Below are 17,125 nucleotides of genomic sequence, written 5' to 3'. Positions count from 1 at the left end.
AATGGGAAACAGTTTTGGTTTTCTGCAGGTAAAGGGCACAGAAAGCATACCATGATTGCCACCAATTGAAAGACAGATCAGTTTGCCTTACTGCTTAAACAAGTTATCTTGTTTGTAATAAATGCACTTGTTTGCTTTATATAGATTAGAATAAATCAAATCAATATTACCTGGTTTCTGTGTGGAGGTAGGGTTTTTCCTCTGGTGTTGATCCTGCAGTCACATTGTGGTTTCTATATGTAGGGTTTCCAGTGCTAACTTGGAAATCTCTTGAGTTTACAAAACTGAGATTTTTAGTGGTTTTCTGTCCCCTAATGCAGATAGTGATTTCTCAGTGTGTTACTTTTGTTTAAGTGAAGTGTGGCAACTTTGCATCAGAAAACATTCACAAAGTTCTAGCCTGTGAAAATCCGTTGGGATCTTGTGTTTGTAGTGTGTGTCTTTTGCTTGCTCTTGTCTATGCTTCCCCCACTAAACTGGTTAAAACCTTAAGAAAGCAGGGAACTTTGCAAGCTGAATTATCATCATATAAAGTGAGACAGCACTTTTTCTCTTGGGCAAATATATAATGCATGTGCAAACTTCAAATTATTAATCCTCAGAATCCAGAGCAGGGTGACATAAATCACGCAGGCATTAAGTTAGCCTCAGCTAAGCTTATAGTCAAAGCATGTAACGTGATCTTAAAAAATTCCTAGATTTCATCCTTTGCCAAAAGTCTCTATCTGATGTTAGCTTTGCTTGGTGGGGGCTGGGGATGGGTGTGTAACTATTGTTTCAGTACCACTTACTGTAGTAAGCAGTTGGAATGATAAAAGTGTCACCATGTGCCTTCCCTATAGCTCCTCGGTCACTGCCTGCAGTCCTGGCTGAGCACAGACCATTCTGATGTGGGCAGCATCAAAGGCAGATCCTGGCTGCAGTGTCATAGCGTGACTGATCTCCAGCTGGGGAATGCTGCTGGCAGGCTAGAGAAAGGACAGAGCAGGGCTGAACTACACGTGAAGGCTGCTCTTTGCTGCTTGGAAACTGCCTCCCGTGGGACTCTCTGAACTTAACCTGCAATGCATGCTCTTTGAGCATAACTTCTGATTAATAAAATAAATTGATTTAGTCTTTGGAGTTTGCCTTGTAAAAGGCATTGATGATTTTTTTCTCATCAGGTTTATAGAATGAGTATATTGCTGGGAGACCGCATGGAGTTGGGGAGTACCTCCCTTCAGTAGTGTGTGTGAGAGCTTGGCACTTGCAAGTTTATTTTTTTCTTTCTGCTGAAAATCAGTTAATATCTTCAGTGTTGGCACACATCCTACCTGGGATTGCTGGCCACAGGCAGGATTGCTGCTAACTGGAAGAAGTGGTATGGATCATCTCTTGGCTGTGGGGTTCAAAGGCAACTTCATCATTAGATGAAAAATGATGACTTATTCCACTGGCTTACCTGGTATTTGTTACATGCTCCATAAAATGACTTTGATCACTTTCCTTTACAAAGCTAAGCTTTTCCTGATATTTAAATATTCACTTCCTTGTTTGTGCTGAGCAATTCTAACCCTAAGTAATTCATCATCCTCAAGGCATGATAGACTCACCTTCATGCCATCACCAGTGATGCTGCATTGTGCTGCATACTTCAGTTAGCTCTCCCCATCTACCTGTATGTAATCATCCCCATTCAGTTTATTGTACTTTGGATTCTTTTCAGTTTATCCCAAGATACCAAGAGCCAATACCAAGCAGTATATGTCAGCTTTCACATAAGACTTTAAATTACTCTTGACTCTAATGATTCGGAATTCCTTAATAAACTTGGGGGTAGAGCTCAAGAAAATGTGAGAAAGAATTAGTTCTTGTATCTTGGATCTGGATGCACATGATACTGCTTAGAGCAAGTCTCTGTGAGTTTAAGGAATCTGACCTTTTAGGATGAGAGACACATATCATTCCAGCTCATACCAAGCTCTGGAAATAACTCCTCTCTTTCCAGACGTGGAGGAATTAATCAAAAACTTCACACTTAGATAAAGATTTGGTTCTAAAAAGCCTTTTATAATTTTCCCCTTCATTTTAGCCTCTGGGTATAGTCCAAGTTCTGTTTGTATAAAATTAGAAGTCTGGTTTTTGTGGAGGTGGACCTAGACAGCTGAGGTTTCTGTTGCCTTCAGGGCAATGGTCTGCCTTCTATTACTGGCTGTGGCTGCTCTCAGGATCCAGGTGTTGGTTTACATGAATGCCTGACTCTCAGCCAGTTCTGGCTAGATGAGACTTTTCATGCAGTATACTTCAGGGACTGTTAGTTAATTCTCTTTGGATTTTGCTTAATTGTCTTAGTGTGATTTGACCTTTCTCATGATTTTATTCCCTTTCCCTCTGTATTTCTTCATGCAGCAATCTTGCTTTTGTCCAACCTTTTTAGAATTATGTAATGTGCTCACAGTAGAAAAGTTTGACGAGGCTGCAGGAATGGAAATTGGTGTCCCCTCTCTCCTCTGTAAGTGTTAGAGCAGTGCTGCAGAGCCTCCATGGTGCAGCATTCCCTGCCAGGTATGCTGCAGTACTGGTGCCTCTGCATTCAGTCCCTCTGCACTGAAGTAAGTGATCACATGGAATGGCTGGGTAGGACAAAAACCAAAGGTGTGGTAGACTGATGGTGAAGAGATACCATCATGTGGTATCTGTATGTGCTTACATAAATTCACTGTGTTAACTTAGTCTGGCCTGATAACCACCCCAGGGGTCAGAGAGAGAAGCAGCTTGTTTGCTGGGGCTGGGAAGTATAAACAGAAGAGGAAAACTCCCAGGAGCTTTGTATTACTTGAATTAGTGTCTGAGCAGTGGGCCTGTGTTATTGAACTTCTGCCTCTACCATGATCCCCTCTCTGCCCTTCATCCTTTCACTGCATCCCTTTCAAAAATGCCTGACTGGTACATTGTGCTCTCTGTGCCTTGGCTGGTCACTGCCATAAAATAGTTTGCAAACAAACCCAGTTGCCCTGTGATGATGCTTTTTCAATGCTGCTAACATTGCCCTAACAGTTGTGATTGAAACAAAAATGGACTTCATGGAATCCCTGTAAGAAAAATAGTTTGGGAGAAGGTCATTGTGTTAAAGCCTGTTACAGCTGTTGCTTCCTTCACTTGAACCTCTAGTGTCCCTCGAGTGAGTGCTTTAAAAAGTGATACCATTGTTAAGGTGCTAAATATTTGATCTTCATTACCTTTAGGGGCTTTTTGTATTGATTCCTGCTGTTGTTATGCACATAATCAGAGTAAAATTGCAATATGGGCATTTCCAGAAGCTGTTCTCTACGTGACAGGATAATAGCTCACAGAAGAAGCATAGATTGTTACACAGTCTTGTCTGCCTTTCTGCTGTCCCTCATGGACACACACTGGATTTTTATCCTGTCAAATTGTTCTGCTATAGAATTAAGGCTGCAAAATGTGTTCCTGTGCTGGGATTGCCTTTCCCAAAATACTGGGTAGCCTTAGGAGGCTGTATAGAAAAAGCAGGCACCAGTTTTGAGTGCAAAATGCTTATGTCAGGATAATCTTTTGCTTCTGTTCCTTGAATGAGAAAATAGGGGGAAAGTGTGATGTTTGATCTGTGTAAGATCCTTTCTTGCTAATTGCTTTCTCTGACTAGAAACCTGGTTGACTTTGCCCTGCTAGAGCTGAGTTTTCAGCAGTTCTTGTCTAGCTATCAGTCACTGACACAGCCCTGGGCAGATGATGTGGTGCTTTTGCCCTTGGGAGATAAAGCTGGAGATGATGGGATGGTGAGCACATGGCACAGTTTACATTTGCTCAGGGTGGGATGAAATGATGGATATTGCTCATTCTCACTGTGAGATGGCTCTGACTATCAGGGCAGCCACTCTGGGACTTTTTTGTGACCCTGCACAGAAAAACAGTGATCTGTCCTGCTATGCTACCTGCATCTAAGTCTTGGATCTTGCCCTTGTTATAAGCAGTAGGGAGGTGATGGTGGCTTTAACTCCTCCTATTAGACAGGTGTTGTAACATGGAAAGCTCATAATTATCTCCTATCTGCAGTTAAAGTCTGGATTAGGGTCAAAGATTCCAAGGACTATCTATTGTAAAAGTTTTACAAAAACTTATTCTGAAGCTCAAGAAATTAATAAGCCTAAAGTGTTACATAATTCTCATGGAAAGCAAACAGTAATAAAAATCTGCATGTCTGGGTTTTATGCATTTTAGAAATGCAGGTGGAAGTGGCATCTCTTAATTGCAGCTTGTTTTCCAGGTCATCAATTTGACTTCTTGAGTGTGTAATTCTCCGAGACGGCCTGACTTTTTAGATGCCTGACATGATCTACGTGTCTTCAAATGTTGGTTTTGATTTTTTTTTCTTCAGGCTTGGCACTTTGGAAGGAATGTTGTCTGGAATCTGAGTTGTATAACATTAAAGTTTGAATTATGTCCAAATTTCAACTGTGTTATCAAGAAATGTCAAGTTTGCTCAGTGATAGCTACATCCAGATTTCCTAAAGTGTAATGATGGAAGTAGGCAGATCTTTCTTTCTGTGGAAACTTCTCGAGAAGTAATGAATCCTTAGTAGGCACAGACTGCTTAAATATCTGGTTTTGTAGTGGACAATATCAGATCTTCCAGGTACTGCAGGCACTAACTGTAAGTTTCACACAGGAGTGCAATATGTACTTTAACCAGTGCCTGTGAAGTCATCTGGAATATCTCCCCTCTCTTCTGTGGCTGAGACTTTAAGCTACTAATCACTTTTTTTTGTGCTTTATTGGGGATTCTTTTGTACATACCCTTCCCACCAAGGTCAATTTTTACTGTTAATGGTACTGTGCCTCTAAAATGAGATGTTGGAAGTACAAGCTGTATTTTTTCCTGCCTGTGCACCACCAGTATAATGGACTTAAATTCTTCTTCAAAGTTGTTTTAATGCTGGCACCAGTCAGACCTTAAAAGGTTCAGCTTTACCTTTCCATATCAGGTGAAATCTGAATGCTCAGTTCCAAAAATTGCAGTATTCCTATGGCAATTTATAGGAGGCAAATAACACTGAATAAACCCTAGATTTGTGTTATTGGAAGTGCCTAAGTATCTTTTTGCTGCTTTGGTTTTTGTTCTGGTTTTTTTTCATTCCTCCATTCTTCACTTGTCTGCAAAAGTGAAGCTCCTGTAATTAAAGATTGTATGCCTGAGCTGTGCCCATGATTTGTCAGCCACATGCTATTTTTAGCTGGTTGTTTAGGATAACCTTCCCATGGCTGCTGACTCAGTGTCAGTGAGTACCAGGTGGTTAGTGCATCTTCTGACAGAACCTTGCTGTGAGGTTTTTTTAAATTGTTTTCCTTTTACAAAAATGTGCTTTTCTTAGTGTAACAATTCTGTTCTTAAAATATATATTGTCCTAGGTAAAAATTGTCTATCACAATTTTTTTTTAATATGTATCTAATAATTAAAGAAGAGTTGGCTTCTGCAAAGGAATACAGATAGTTACTCTGTTCCCCACAAAAAACACCAAGACCCAGAACCAAAACAACCAACCAAATAAAAGTCTCAAAAAATATATTCATTCATAACATATTTTTAACCAGCCTCCGAAGTGATGGAGGCAGAGTGATTTGTATGTTGGCTAATTGATTGCATAGCCTTTGATGGATGGGACACAATTTGGTTGAGCATCAGCTGCAATTTTAAGCTGTAGGACCATGGCTGAAATGATTCATGCACAGCAGCAGGAGCACCAGACTGAATTAGAGGCTTGTATTGACTGTGGCGCTGTGCATTATTTAAAGAATTGGTTCTGTGCCATTGAGTGTCTGAAGCAATTAACTGCTTCTCTCTGCTGAACAATCACTTCCTTTTTTTGTGAGTTCCCACATATCACTAGTGACTTGCCGGATAGTTGCTTTATTTTGGAGGCAAGACAAATAGAAACCAGTCTTGCTGATTTTTTTTTTTTTTAGTTTCTCATTCCTGTGATTTTTCCCCCTTCATATAATGTAAAGAAGTGTTGAGAGTACTTTGGATTTTTGATATTTTTTTATTCTTCTGGGAAATAATGGAAGAGATCTAGAAGGGAATGAAATACTATTTATGTTTAATTTGTTTTCCAGCCACCACAAAGGGTTCAGCAATCTATAAACTGTGTAGGACTGAATGCAGTGGTATTGATTTAAAAAAAAGGTGGGGGGGGGCAAGACAGACCATACTCCTGCTGTTAGCCTAAGGCTTTAGGCCTTTCTAATCTTAAACTGTGTTGTGCTTGGTTTCAGCAGATGTCTAAGGAACCAGTTTCTAGCTGGAAGGAGCTGTCAATCCTCCAATGTGATATCAGTCCAAGCCCAGCCTGGGCTCCTGCAGCACAGTTCTGGTTGGCAGAGCCCTGGTTCAGGGAACAGCAGAAGTGAAGACCCTCTGCCAAAATATCTAAGAGCCATGTGTCCCACATGGTCTTGTCCAAGTGTTTCTTCCAGAGGTGGTTGGCTGGCATAACGTGGGAGTGTCAGAATCTCAATGCATTGGACCTGGCCAGGGAAGCCTGTTGCAGCTCAGTAAATGAAAGCTGCTTTCCTCCAGTGACGTTGCTGCCTCGTTTCTTCTTAAGTTAATGAGCTTGTTGTTTTTAATTAGACATAAATGGCAGCTGTCAGGTCGTGTGTTTGGTTTTATCTTTTCATACTGCTGTAGTGATTCCAAAAGTAGAAAAAAAGGCATGATTTACTTCTAAAGCTGGGCAGCAGGGTGAGCAAAAGTGCACCCAGAACTACTGGTGTGGGTATAGCCTTGTTTTGGTTCTTCTCTGGGAAGGTATCCAGAAGTGCAGGTCAGTAATTCAAGACTATGTTTTAAGTAGGCAGCACAAGGAGTTTCAAGAGCTATTGAAAACTGCTTCACTGAAAGATGGTATTCACAATGTTCAGCAGTCAACAGATCAGCCTCTGCTCGTCTGTTGATTTTTAAGAGATTCTTACACATTGTTTTTCAAGATAACCCTTCCTTCAAGGGAGGAAGACTTGTAAGTCAAGACAGCTGGGGTGGCTTTTGGGAAGAGTGAAGAAGTGGGTTGAGGAGTGGTGGAAGGAATGCTAAACTGAAGGGTGGAAGGGTGCTGAACTGAGAAGGTGGTTTTGGAAGAGAGAGTGAGTCAGTGATGCTGTGTTAGCAAAACTACTGAAAATGACATATGGCATCTCAAGACACATGCTGCTGTGGTCCACCTGTGTGCAGAACAGACATGTGGGTGTCAGAAAGCAGGGCTTATGGTTTACAACATCCAAGTCTGTCCACAAATCTTAATACTTAAAAGGGTATAGTTTTCCAGGGGGACTGAGAATCTTTGGGGGCATATTTGCATCAAGTCTCAAGTGAGAGAGATGGTGGAATTGCAGGGAGAGGCGTAACTGAGAAATGCACTTCTTTTTTTCAGGCTGGCAGCCTCGGTGGTTCCTTCTCTGTGGTGGCATCCTGTCCTATTATGACTCTCAGGAAGATGCTTGGAAGGGTTGTAAGGGAAGCATCCAAATGGCTGTTTGTGAAATTCAAGGTAACTAAAATACAGTAACACTCAGCTGCATTGATTGCCCAATAATGTTGCATTCAAGATGAGATTTCAGGTGGCAAGAGCTATTTGGCAGCTTGATTTCTCTGGTATGTATTTGCAGTAACTTGATGTATATGCAAGCTTTTATACCATAGTATTTTGAAAATGTTGAGAGAACTGCAAGTCTCTAATATCGTGGGTATTCTGCATGCAGGTGGGTCACTGCTTTTCATGAGCTGTGGTGGAACATCACACAGCTTCAAATGACTCCTCGTAAGCACAGAGCTGAAACTAGAAGCGTGAATAATAAATTTCAGTACTAGGTCTGCTCAGTCATATTGCCACATTTTTGAGGTTCAGTTAAGAGCTGGAAGCTTGAAAGAGAGGCTTGCCAGAAAAGGATGCCCTTTCCATAAAGGCTCTCAGATTATACTGATCACAAAACTGTCTTCCATAGCTGGACATGTGTGTCCTGCTATTCTTTAACTCAGAAAAGAAGTTATAAAATGGCAGTGGGGGAAGTTGGGACCATAGATTTCTCCTCTTTCATTACTGTTTGACCTGCCAACTAACACATCTGTTGGGATGTTTGGTTGGGCTGGGAAGGGCCAGGGGGCTGGTCTGAAATCTATGTTGCTTTCAGTTCATCCTGCAGATAACACACGAATGGACCTGATAATCCCAGGGGAGCAGTACTTCTATCTGAAGGCAAGAAATGCAGTTGAAAGGCAAAAGTGGCTGGTTGCACTTGGAACTGCCAAAGCCTGTCTGACTGACAGCAGAACACAAAAGGAAAAAGGCAAGAACACCCTTTTGCTGGCACATAATGTTTGCTTTATATTTCCCCATGCTTTCCCTGGTGCATGTACATACAACTTCAGTGTCCAGCCTATGCTTCAGGTCTTTGGTGCTGCTAAAAGCTAAGACATGTGGGAATATTAACTACAAATCTCAGGTATTAATTCTCAGGGCAGGGATTTGGTAACTTTTTTTTTTTTTTTTTTTTCTTAAAATACACTAAACCATGTGCTGATGGGTTCTATAAGTACAATGAGTAAATAGGCCCTGGCTAGGGGTCACTGTGATGCAGACAGTACAAGAATGTAAGACCCTCACCTTGTACAGCTGTCTAAATATGATGACCCAGCCTCTCACACCAGTGTCTCTTCAGCTTTGGAGTTCCTCACATGTTTTCATGTTCTAATTGGGATGTCTTCTGCATTTTGAGAATGCCTCAGCAATTAAGAAAAGGTTCACACTGGGTTCCAAATCTATTAGTATTCAGAAACTTAAATCTGATCGTGGTCAGGCTATGAAAATTAATTCACTTACCACTTTGCTTTCACCAGCAATCTCACTTTCTCCCCTAGTGAAAACCCCTCTTGTTTACAAGTGTGGCATCAGTCACAGAACATTGTGAGGCCTCATGCCTTAACCTTGTGTAACCTCAGCACAATGACTATACAGAAGATGGGAAAACAGCAAATTATTAATGTCCTGAGTAAATGCAGGGGGTTGCAAGCACTTCCTTTCCCTGAGGTGAGGATTTGCTTGTCTTATTAGCCTTATGTGTGTTATCTCCAGGCTTTGCATCTACTGGTTGAAACTGAACCAGAACTGAGCAGAAGATGCTACTGTAGAGTCCTTCCCCAGATGGGGATCTGATGTGCAGTGCCTAGAAGCAGAACAAGGTTGTGTCTGTAAGGTGACATACAGTAGCACAGGGTGAAAAGCTAGTGATGTATTTGCAAAACTAAACCATGTTAGTCTTACTAACAGACAATTTATTTTATAATTCAGGGATTCTAATATCAAAAACATTACTTCTGAAAAATCTCAGAATGACTGTTAATCTTATCTGGATTAGTCTTCTCAATTCTGCACTCTCTGTTTCTCTGTACAAGAAACATATGGGCACACTGGAGTGAGTCCAGCAAAGGGCCACTAAGATGATTAAAGGAAATATCTAGTGAGAGAGCATAAAATGATGAAGCCAGAGTCTTCTCCCTGACTGAGCAAGAGAAAATATGCACTAATTTTTATGCAAACCACTCAGTTGAAATATAAGCAAAAATGTTTATGTTGTGAAGATGAGGGAGCACTGAAAGGCTGCACAGAAGAGGTTGTATAGTCTCCATCCTTGGCACTGTTCAAAACCTGACTAGGCCTGAGTAATTTGCTCTGACTCTCCTTGAACAGGGGAGTAGGACTAGCTGGTCTCCAAAGGTGTCTTCCAATCTCATCCATCCCATGATACAAGGATATCTATATTAAATTAATCCCTTTCTGTTAGACAGAATGTATCTTTTATACCCAGTGTTTCCTACCTACCCTATCTAAACAATGCTATTACTTGCAGCTTAAACTACTTTGTGAAAACAAAAATATTATATGTAGGGCTTTTCTTCTATTTAATAGGCCTCCTAAGACCAAATGTTGTGCACTTGCCTTGCACTGGATACAGTAAATTTAACTTTTCTTTTGTTTAACTTTTAGAGTTCACTGAAAACACAGAAGCCTTGAAGACCAAAATGTCTGAACTTAGACTGTACTGTAACCTCCTTGTTCAGCAAGTGCATAAAACCAAGGAAGCCAGCATTTCTGGTGTGTCAGAACCAGAGGTACAGTTTTATTTTTGTTATAGATCACATGTGTAATGTTTTGGGCACATGAACTTTTCTGGATACCCAATGTAGTATTCACTCACAGTTACTTAATGTTGCACCCTCCTTTGCAGAGAACCTGAGGGAAATAAAGTGCTCACACAACAGTTCTTGTTTAAATGGAGTATTACTATATTGTTGCAAATTACTTGTCCTTTGTCAGGCTAGCAAGTAGTGAGATGAGATCTGAGATCTGTGATCTAGACAGTAACATCCCTGTAGATGATTCATGTGCTTACAGTGGATCAAAAAAAGCAAAAGATCCTTTGTAAAAAGATAATTTGCACGAAGCGCACATTTTTCGTCCTGAGTCATTAATATCCTGCTCAGCAAAACACATCCAAAACCCTTAAAAGGTCAAGAGATGTTGCAGACCACAAAAAGAGCAAAAGTGATATAAAGAACTGCTTGGCTTGCCTCACTTAAGTTAAAGTTTCAAACCTTGCAAATCTTGGTGACCAAAGAAGCCTCATTTAAGAGGGATCTCCTAAAGACAGTGATCTGCCTTTTGCTTTGAGAGAGAAATGTGTGAAGAAGGATGCACTTCCCTTGCTAGAGAAGCTGGTGTGGAGTTCCAGGATGCCTCCCACTGGAGACATGGGTCCTCAGATGCAGAACAAGCAGGCAAAACACCTGAAGGTTGATCAAACCTTTGGTTTGATGTCCAAACCATCTCTGTAAAGATACCTGATAAACTCTTTAAGGTGAATTAAAAGACAGTGCAGAAGCCTGATGCGGTGTAAAAATTACCAAAAGGCACTGTTAGAACTTGCAGCTTACAGGTGTTGACCTGTAATGTGGTGTTTGTCCTGCTCATATTTCATGCATCTGGGGGAAGACTCTCTTTCCTTGATCTTACTGGCATTTAACTACAAAAATTTATTGCTAAAAGCATTTCAGCAACAATAACTCACTTTGTAGAGATGAAGAGGCAATGTGATACCTCATTCTGCATTTTTGTCATTTCCAATAATTTTTTGTTCATGAGGTTTTTGAAATTATCATCTGCAGATCATTCTGCATCAATTTAATTTGTTTACTTTTCATTTTAATTTGTTTACTTTTCTTGTCTCCTGTCAGTGGTGTTTCCTGGAATGCTGTTGTTGAATACGTTCAGGCTTAGTATTTCATGCACTTCTAACACCAATAAGATAACTAAGAGGCATTGATTTCAAAGCACAAGCATATTAAGCTGCTTGTACTGAGAGGCTGAAAAGAGTGGTAATACTGCAAGGGGACATAGCCACAGTAATATGTGATGCCAGTTCTCTGAGTAGCTGACACATTGAATTTTAATTCATGTTAACCAGAAATCACAACTGTAGCAGCTGTGGGCTTTGCAGACATAAGTTGCTCCAAATGGATCTTCTGTGGTGAGTCCATTTCTTCCAATTGATTTCTTCCCACAGAGTGAGATTGATATGGGAGCTCTGTTGAAATCAACCTGTGACACTTTCCTGAAGACTCTTGAAGAATGTATGCAGATTGCAAATACTGCCTTCACTTCTGAGTTACTGCATCAGACCCCACCTGGATCCCCAAATTTAGCAGTTCTCAGAACGAGCAAGGTAATGGCCAATATCTTCTCTCAGCCTCAGAGGGATCCTAATGGGTCTTTTTGTCAAAAGTAGCATTTCTAGAAGTAAGGACTGCCTTTTCACCCATATCATAGCTACTGGTCTTATACTGGACATACTCTGCTATTTCTTGTGGTTTGCAAGTGAGGTAGGGCCATTTTTTTCAATAAGCAGTGACCAATCCCTTAACCTTTAATGACAGGTGAAAGTTATTAAACATTAACTTTCAGGGCCTGAAAGTCATACAGTGGTGTTTCAAAATACCTTGGCTCTACCGCAAGTTTGTCCATGTGGGAGCTCACAGCAGTTATTACTTTGTTAAGCTACAGCAATGTTGGTTATGTGCTAATATGCCAGTGGGAGCTGATGAGTTTGGCTTCCTAATGAGAAGGGCACTTTGTTGATTCCTGGATCCATAACTATGTATGGAAAACTGGAGCATCTCTGGCAAGCAGGAAGTTAAGATCTATGTAGGAAGGTAGATACATGACTGTATCTGAGAAATGAGATAATGAGATTGCTTCACCATATCTGATATCTAGCTTCATGTTTCTTCTATTTTTTCAAAGCTTTTTGATTAAGTAAAGAAAACATTGCAAAGGAAGCTCACTGTGTTGTTTCTCTTCCATATGCTGTGTGGTGCCTCACTTGACACTTGCTAACTAGCTTCTGAAAGAAATTTTATTTTCTTTCTTTTCTTTTTTCTTTTTTTTCTTTAGAATGTTGTAATAGTGAAATAATGTAGCACCGTTTTCATATTTGTCTGTATATTGCCTCCAGGTCAGAGAATTAGGGAGGGTTTTTTTTTGTTGACACCAACTTGTATTTAATAAAATGTGAAGTTTGAGAAGCATAATAGAGTCTTCTTGCTTTAAACAATATTCCCCCCCTCCATATCTTTCAGGTAAAGCACTCTGTCTTGTCCAGTCACACCTCAACAGAAAGGTATAACAGAAATCTTTATTGTCACTCTCTTTCTAAACTGTGTTTGGTAGTGTCTGTTCTTTCCTTACTGCTACTCTACTCTTACTGGATGCAGGCAGAATTGTGTCACTCTGAGCTGCCTACTTGGAAGCAGGTGAAACAAAGGGATCTGGCTCATCCACTTCATGTCTCTTCTGTATCAGCCCTTTCCCCTTCATTTTTCTCTGCAGTCCACTTGGTGTCTTACTGCACAATCACCGGCCAACTATGTCCCACCTCAGTGCTCCTTCCTGCATTTTAGGTTCCGCTTCATAAGCTCATAAAAATCATTGATGGTGAGCAGACTGATTCCTGGAGTAGGTGGCAAGGATGTATATTTTAAAGTACTAATGAGGGGATATTCTAGAAGTTACAATACCTGCCTGCAATTTTCTTTTCTGTAATTGTATTTTTTTATTATGTACCTTTTTAGTAAAGATCGTTGTAAATATACTTGAACTGTGCAAGCTGAGGTTGAGTCTTTAATCCTCCCTCTTTGCTGCAAAAAGCTGCCTCATTCTTGTTACTATTTTAGACAAGTTCTTTGCTCAGAGCAGCCTGCGACAGCCTATAACTTCTGTCAACTATTTTTCTCTTGTTATTTGTGTGTTCACAGGAGGAAGCTTACCAAGCAATGCTTTATGCACTGAGTATTATTCTTTCCCTTTCTACAGGCAGGTGGAATTGAACCCCTGTGAAAATGGCTGTGTAAAAGCAGAAATTAAGCATCAAGAGCAAGCAGTTATTAAAAGTATGGAATGTTTAAACTTGGAAACAAATGAGGGGGCTGGTGATGTTTATGTTGAAGATCATGTAGCAAAGGATTTAGCAGGTAAGTACATGCACAGTCTTTTGTCCAGAATTATTATTCTATAGGTGTAAATTAAGGAAGGTGTAGGGTCCCTGTGAGATTGCTGATCCCTGACTCCCAGGAGAGGGAATATCAGTCTTTTAGTCTGATACTGCCTCTTGCAAGTTTTTTCAGCATAGCTCCTGCTGTCATTGTTGATGGCTAACTTGGGACTGAATGGAGAAGGAAATCAAAAATTTTTTTTTGGACAAGTTGAGGCTCTTCAGGTGCAGATTGAAGCCTGGCAGGGCTTGGGTTCTCCATGCACTGTGGGCAGACACATTATTCCCTGCTAGTATGTAGGGCCGCAGTGTCAGGAGGTGCTGTGGAAGCTTTGTGTGCGTGTCTGAGGGCTTGAACTTTTAGTCACTCTTGATTACTCTGACAAATATTTACAGAAAATTAACCCTTTTTCTGCAACTAAGGGTGTCCTAAAAAGCATCTTATTTCTTCCTTTATCTTAGCAATAGTGTAAAAGTTAGATTCATGTGTGACTTCAGTGAAATACTGTTGAACTAATTCAGTATAAAATTCCCTCCAACGTGGTTATAGTATTAAGGGCTGCTGAACTTAATTTGGATAACTATTCATGTAACATGATTTTTGCATATCCTGTTGAATGGACTGTGCTGTTCTTCAACAGTGGCTTTCTCTGCCTGGCTGTTGTTCCAAAACATAAATATGCAGTCAGTGAGTGAGGAGAAGTTTTTAAGTCCAAGTTAATGTTGATAGTAATTTTGTCCTTATGGGTTCTCTTTGGAGTTTTTCCCATTTTTGGGGTTGGTACTACATAATGTGGCAAGTCCCTGCAGAATAACACACACATCTAGCATAATATCCATAAAACAGCATTAAAGCAAGGACATCAAACTAATTCAAGTTTTTGGTGTCATTTTGGTTCTGTGGTTCCTGTGCACGAAAGAGAAAAGGCTATCCCCTTTTGGGTATGCACATTTGAGCTGCAGAGTTTTGCTGTCAATATGGGGTGGAGTTAGGATGTGCAGGGCCATCCATATAGGATGGGCTGACCCAGCCAATCCATGGCTTTTGTCTTGCTGATAGTTGTAGCTGGGTGCTCCCTCTGACCCCTAGAGCTCTGCCCTCTCTCAGATACTTTTTCTTCCCTCTCCCCTTTTTTAAGAGCAGTCAGTCTTTAAAAGTGCTTGAGCACTTAAGTCCCATAGCAAATTTCTCTGTCATTTAGGGCTTACAGTGTTTGAGTTTGAAATTTCAGAGGACCCAGGGTTTTTGCATGGCAGTCCTGCGGTGTCACTGCAGACCTGGGCTGTTTCTCTACTTCCCAACCTATATGACTTGGTGAAGGACAGATCAGTGGCATCACTCAAACCTCTGTCATTCCTTGACAGAGACACTTTGCTTGTGAATGTCAGTGATGTCTGAGGCCAGAGAATGGCTGGTCTGGGTATGAGGGGTTTTCTTTTCATCGAGCACCAGGTTTGTTCAGTGGTTCTGCAACTAATAGGCACTGCTGTAGGCCTGCTTTCAGTTGTCGCCTGGAGGAAAAGAGTTCCTTGCAGCTTGATCCCTTCAGCCGGAAGCTCAGTTCCACTTCAGGTCTCTCTTTAATCCTCACTGACACTTGAAAGTATTCCTTTCCAGGAAAGACAGGTTCCCTGGGAAATTCTGGATGGTAGTTTGACAGTCTGGCACTAAGATGTGCTGTCGCTATGATTGTATTATGCAGATGCTGTGAATAATTTTTGCTTCTTTATTTGTTCTCTGAAGCTCTCCATGAGGTCAGAAGGTCTTGCCATGTATGGGATGTATAGGAAAGATTTTGTCTTTCCTTTTTCTTCCTTGTGCTGTATATGAAACAGATGTACTTGGCCCCAAAGAAGAAATAAAATAGACCACAGTGGGGAGGATGAACCTGGATCTGGGAAACTTTAAAGATGTATATAGAAATCAGGGAGAACATAGTAGCCTTTGATACCATACGAGTGTCCATCTAAGCAGCCAGTTTGCTTATCTATCAGAAGGAGTAAACATGTTGCTATTTTTCTTTTGTTTTTGAAAATGCACTGTGGCACTTCAACAATACTGGGAAAGTTACAACCGTGTGAGAAGTAATCTTCCTTTCAAGGAGATGAGTCAGCTGCCTGCTGCACCAAATTGCTTCTTCAGTGCTCTTCTTTCTCATGAGACTGCCCTTGCTGAGGTTGTGTGGGCTCACCTGTACTGCAGCCTGGTGCTTGGTCTGTCTGATTAAAAGAAGTGGGGGGGTGACTGATTGAAATGTGGTCTAAGCACCTACCAAACCTCCAGTGAGAGTAGTGGTGCTGGCAGGGATGCTTTTAGACTTGCATTACCCAGATATCCAAGTGCCTTCCTTCAAATAGAAAAGCATTTTGATAAAAAAAATAACAATATGTATATGTAACTGGGTTTTTTTGTTTTTCTTTTGTTTCCCATAAATGTTAGGCATTAAAGACGATGGAGAGGACAAGCTGCAAGCTGTAGAAGGCTGTGGTGCCCACAAGTTGCTACAGTCAGAAACAAATTCTTTAAGTGGATTGACTCTGTGTGAGGAAGAAAGAAATGAAAATGATTCTCCTACCTTTTTCAGTGTCATGAGCAATAGGTAGTACAGATTTCAATTAAAAGGATTATTGCAACTTAATGTTAAGCCTTAAATTGACTTATTCTTAAGACTTTTCTGTCTGTAAAGCTGCATTTACTTGACAAGGCTGTCTACAGCACAGTAATTGGAAGAAGGTATCTTTTGTAAAATTAGCTGTACAGAGTTAAGTGGAAGGTTTTTCCTTGTTTGTAATTGCAGGCCTTGCTTGCACACCACACAATGTGTGTTCTCTGCAGTCAATTACTTTAACGTAGTAAAACAAAAGCCATGTTGGTGGTTTCAGGTCTATAAATTTTACCTCTATGCAAATGACTTGGACAGGAAATGTAATTTTGCTTTTGGAAATTACATAAAAAGAATCGTTACGGTAACAATATTTTCTCCTTGTCCTGGACACCAGGTTCAGTGATATTGAGCTTCGGGAGGAAGAGGGCATACCAACAGAGGAGTTCCTGGAGTCATGTTATGCAATTGTGCCTGTTCTGGGTAAGCAGCTTCTTTTCTTCTGACTCCTGACTGCTGCTAGCAGCAGCAGAGGTGGAGCAGTTGGGTTGGACAATTTGTTTTTTCACTTAAGTGATACAGTAGAACCAGTACCAGCAGAATCAGTTTGACTAGTACCAGAACATGTTTCTGACCCCTTTGCATAAAGAGGATCCACTCTCATTTAGGTAGGACCCACATATAAGCTCTTTGGCAATCTAGGTGTCTGTAGGGAACAGTGATTTCTCCCCCTCAAAAAAGCAGCATAGATGCATTACAGTCTAGTACAACACACCATCAGCTGTACTCTCTATTTGATTTTTCCAAAGACTTTGATCTTCACCCAGCACAGTCCCCCACCAGCTTGACCCCTGCATCTAGTGGATGTGGTGGCCCTGTGAGCACACAGCCTTTTGAAAACTTCTAAACTGTAGGTCAGAGTATT

At 40.8% G+C, this 17,125-nt stretch overlaps 1 protein-coding gene across 2 annotated transcripts in view; it reads left to right on the top strand.

The window, feature by feature from the left end:
* Window positions 1-17,125, top strand: part of PLEKHA8 (pleckstrin homology domain containing A8) — a 31,206-nt gene that overhangs the window by 2,605 nt on the left and 11,476 nt on the right. The window contains exons 2-9 of one of the 2 annotated variants that reach the window (XM_068207990.1): window positions 7,429-7,545; window positions 8,186-8,341; window positions 10,039-10,163; window positions 11,615-11,773; window positions 12,687-12,727; window positions 13,420-13,577; window positions 16,038-16,197; window positions 16,598-16,683. In XM_068207990.1, the coding sequence (XP_068064091.1) occupies window positions 7,429-7,545; window positions 8,186-8,341; window positions 10,039-10,163; window positions 11,615-11,773; window positions 12,687-12,727; window positions 13,420-13,577; window positions 16,038-16,197; window positions 16,598-16,683 (1,002 nt within the window). The remainder of the gene's footprint in view (window positions 1-7,428; window positions 7,546-8,185; window positions 8,342-10,038; window positions 10,164-11,614; window positions 11,774-12,686; window positions 12,728-13,419; window positions 13,578-16,037; window positions 16,198-16,597; window positions 16,684-17,125) is intronic. The other variant, XM_068207997.1, reaches the window with a different exon arrangement.

This window comes from Anomalospiza imberbis, chromosome 1 (assembly GCF_031753505.1).
Source record: "Anomalospiza imberbis isolate Cuckoo-Finch-1a 21T00152 chromosome 1, ASM3175350v1, whole genome shotgun sequence".
Classification (NCBI taxonomy): Eukaryota; Metazoa; Chordata; class Aves; order Passeriformes; family Viduidae; genus Anomalospiza; species Anomalospiza imberbis.
Note: the sequence above shows the minus strand (reverse complement) of the source record. Positions and strands in the feature narration are given on the sequence as shown.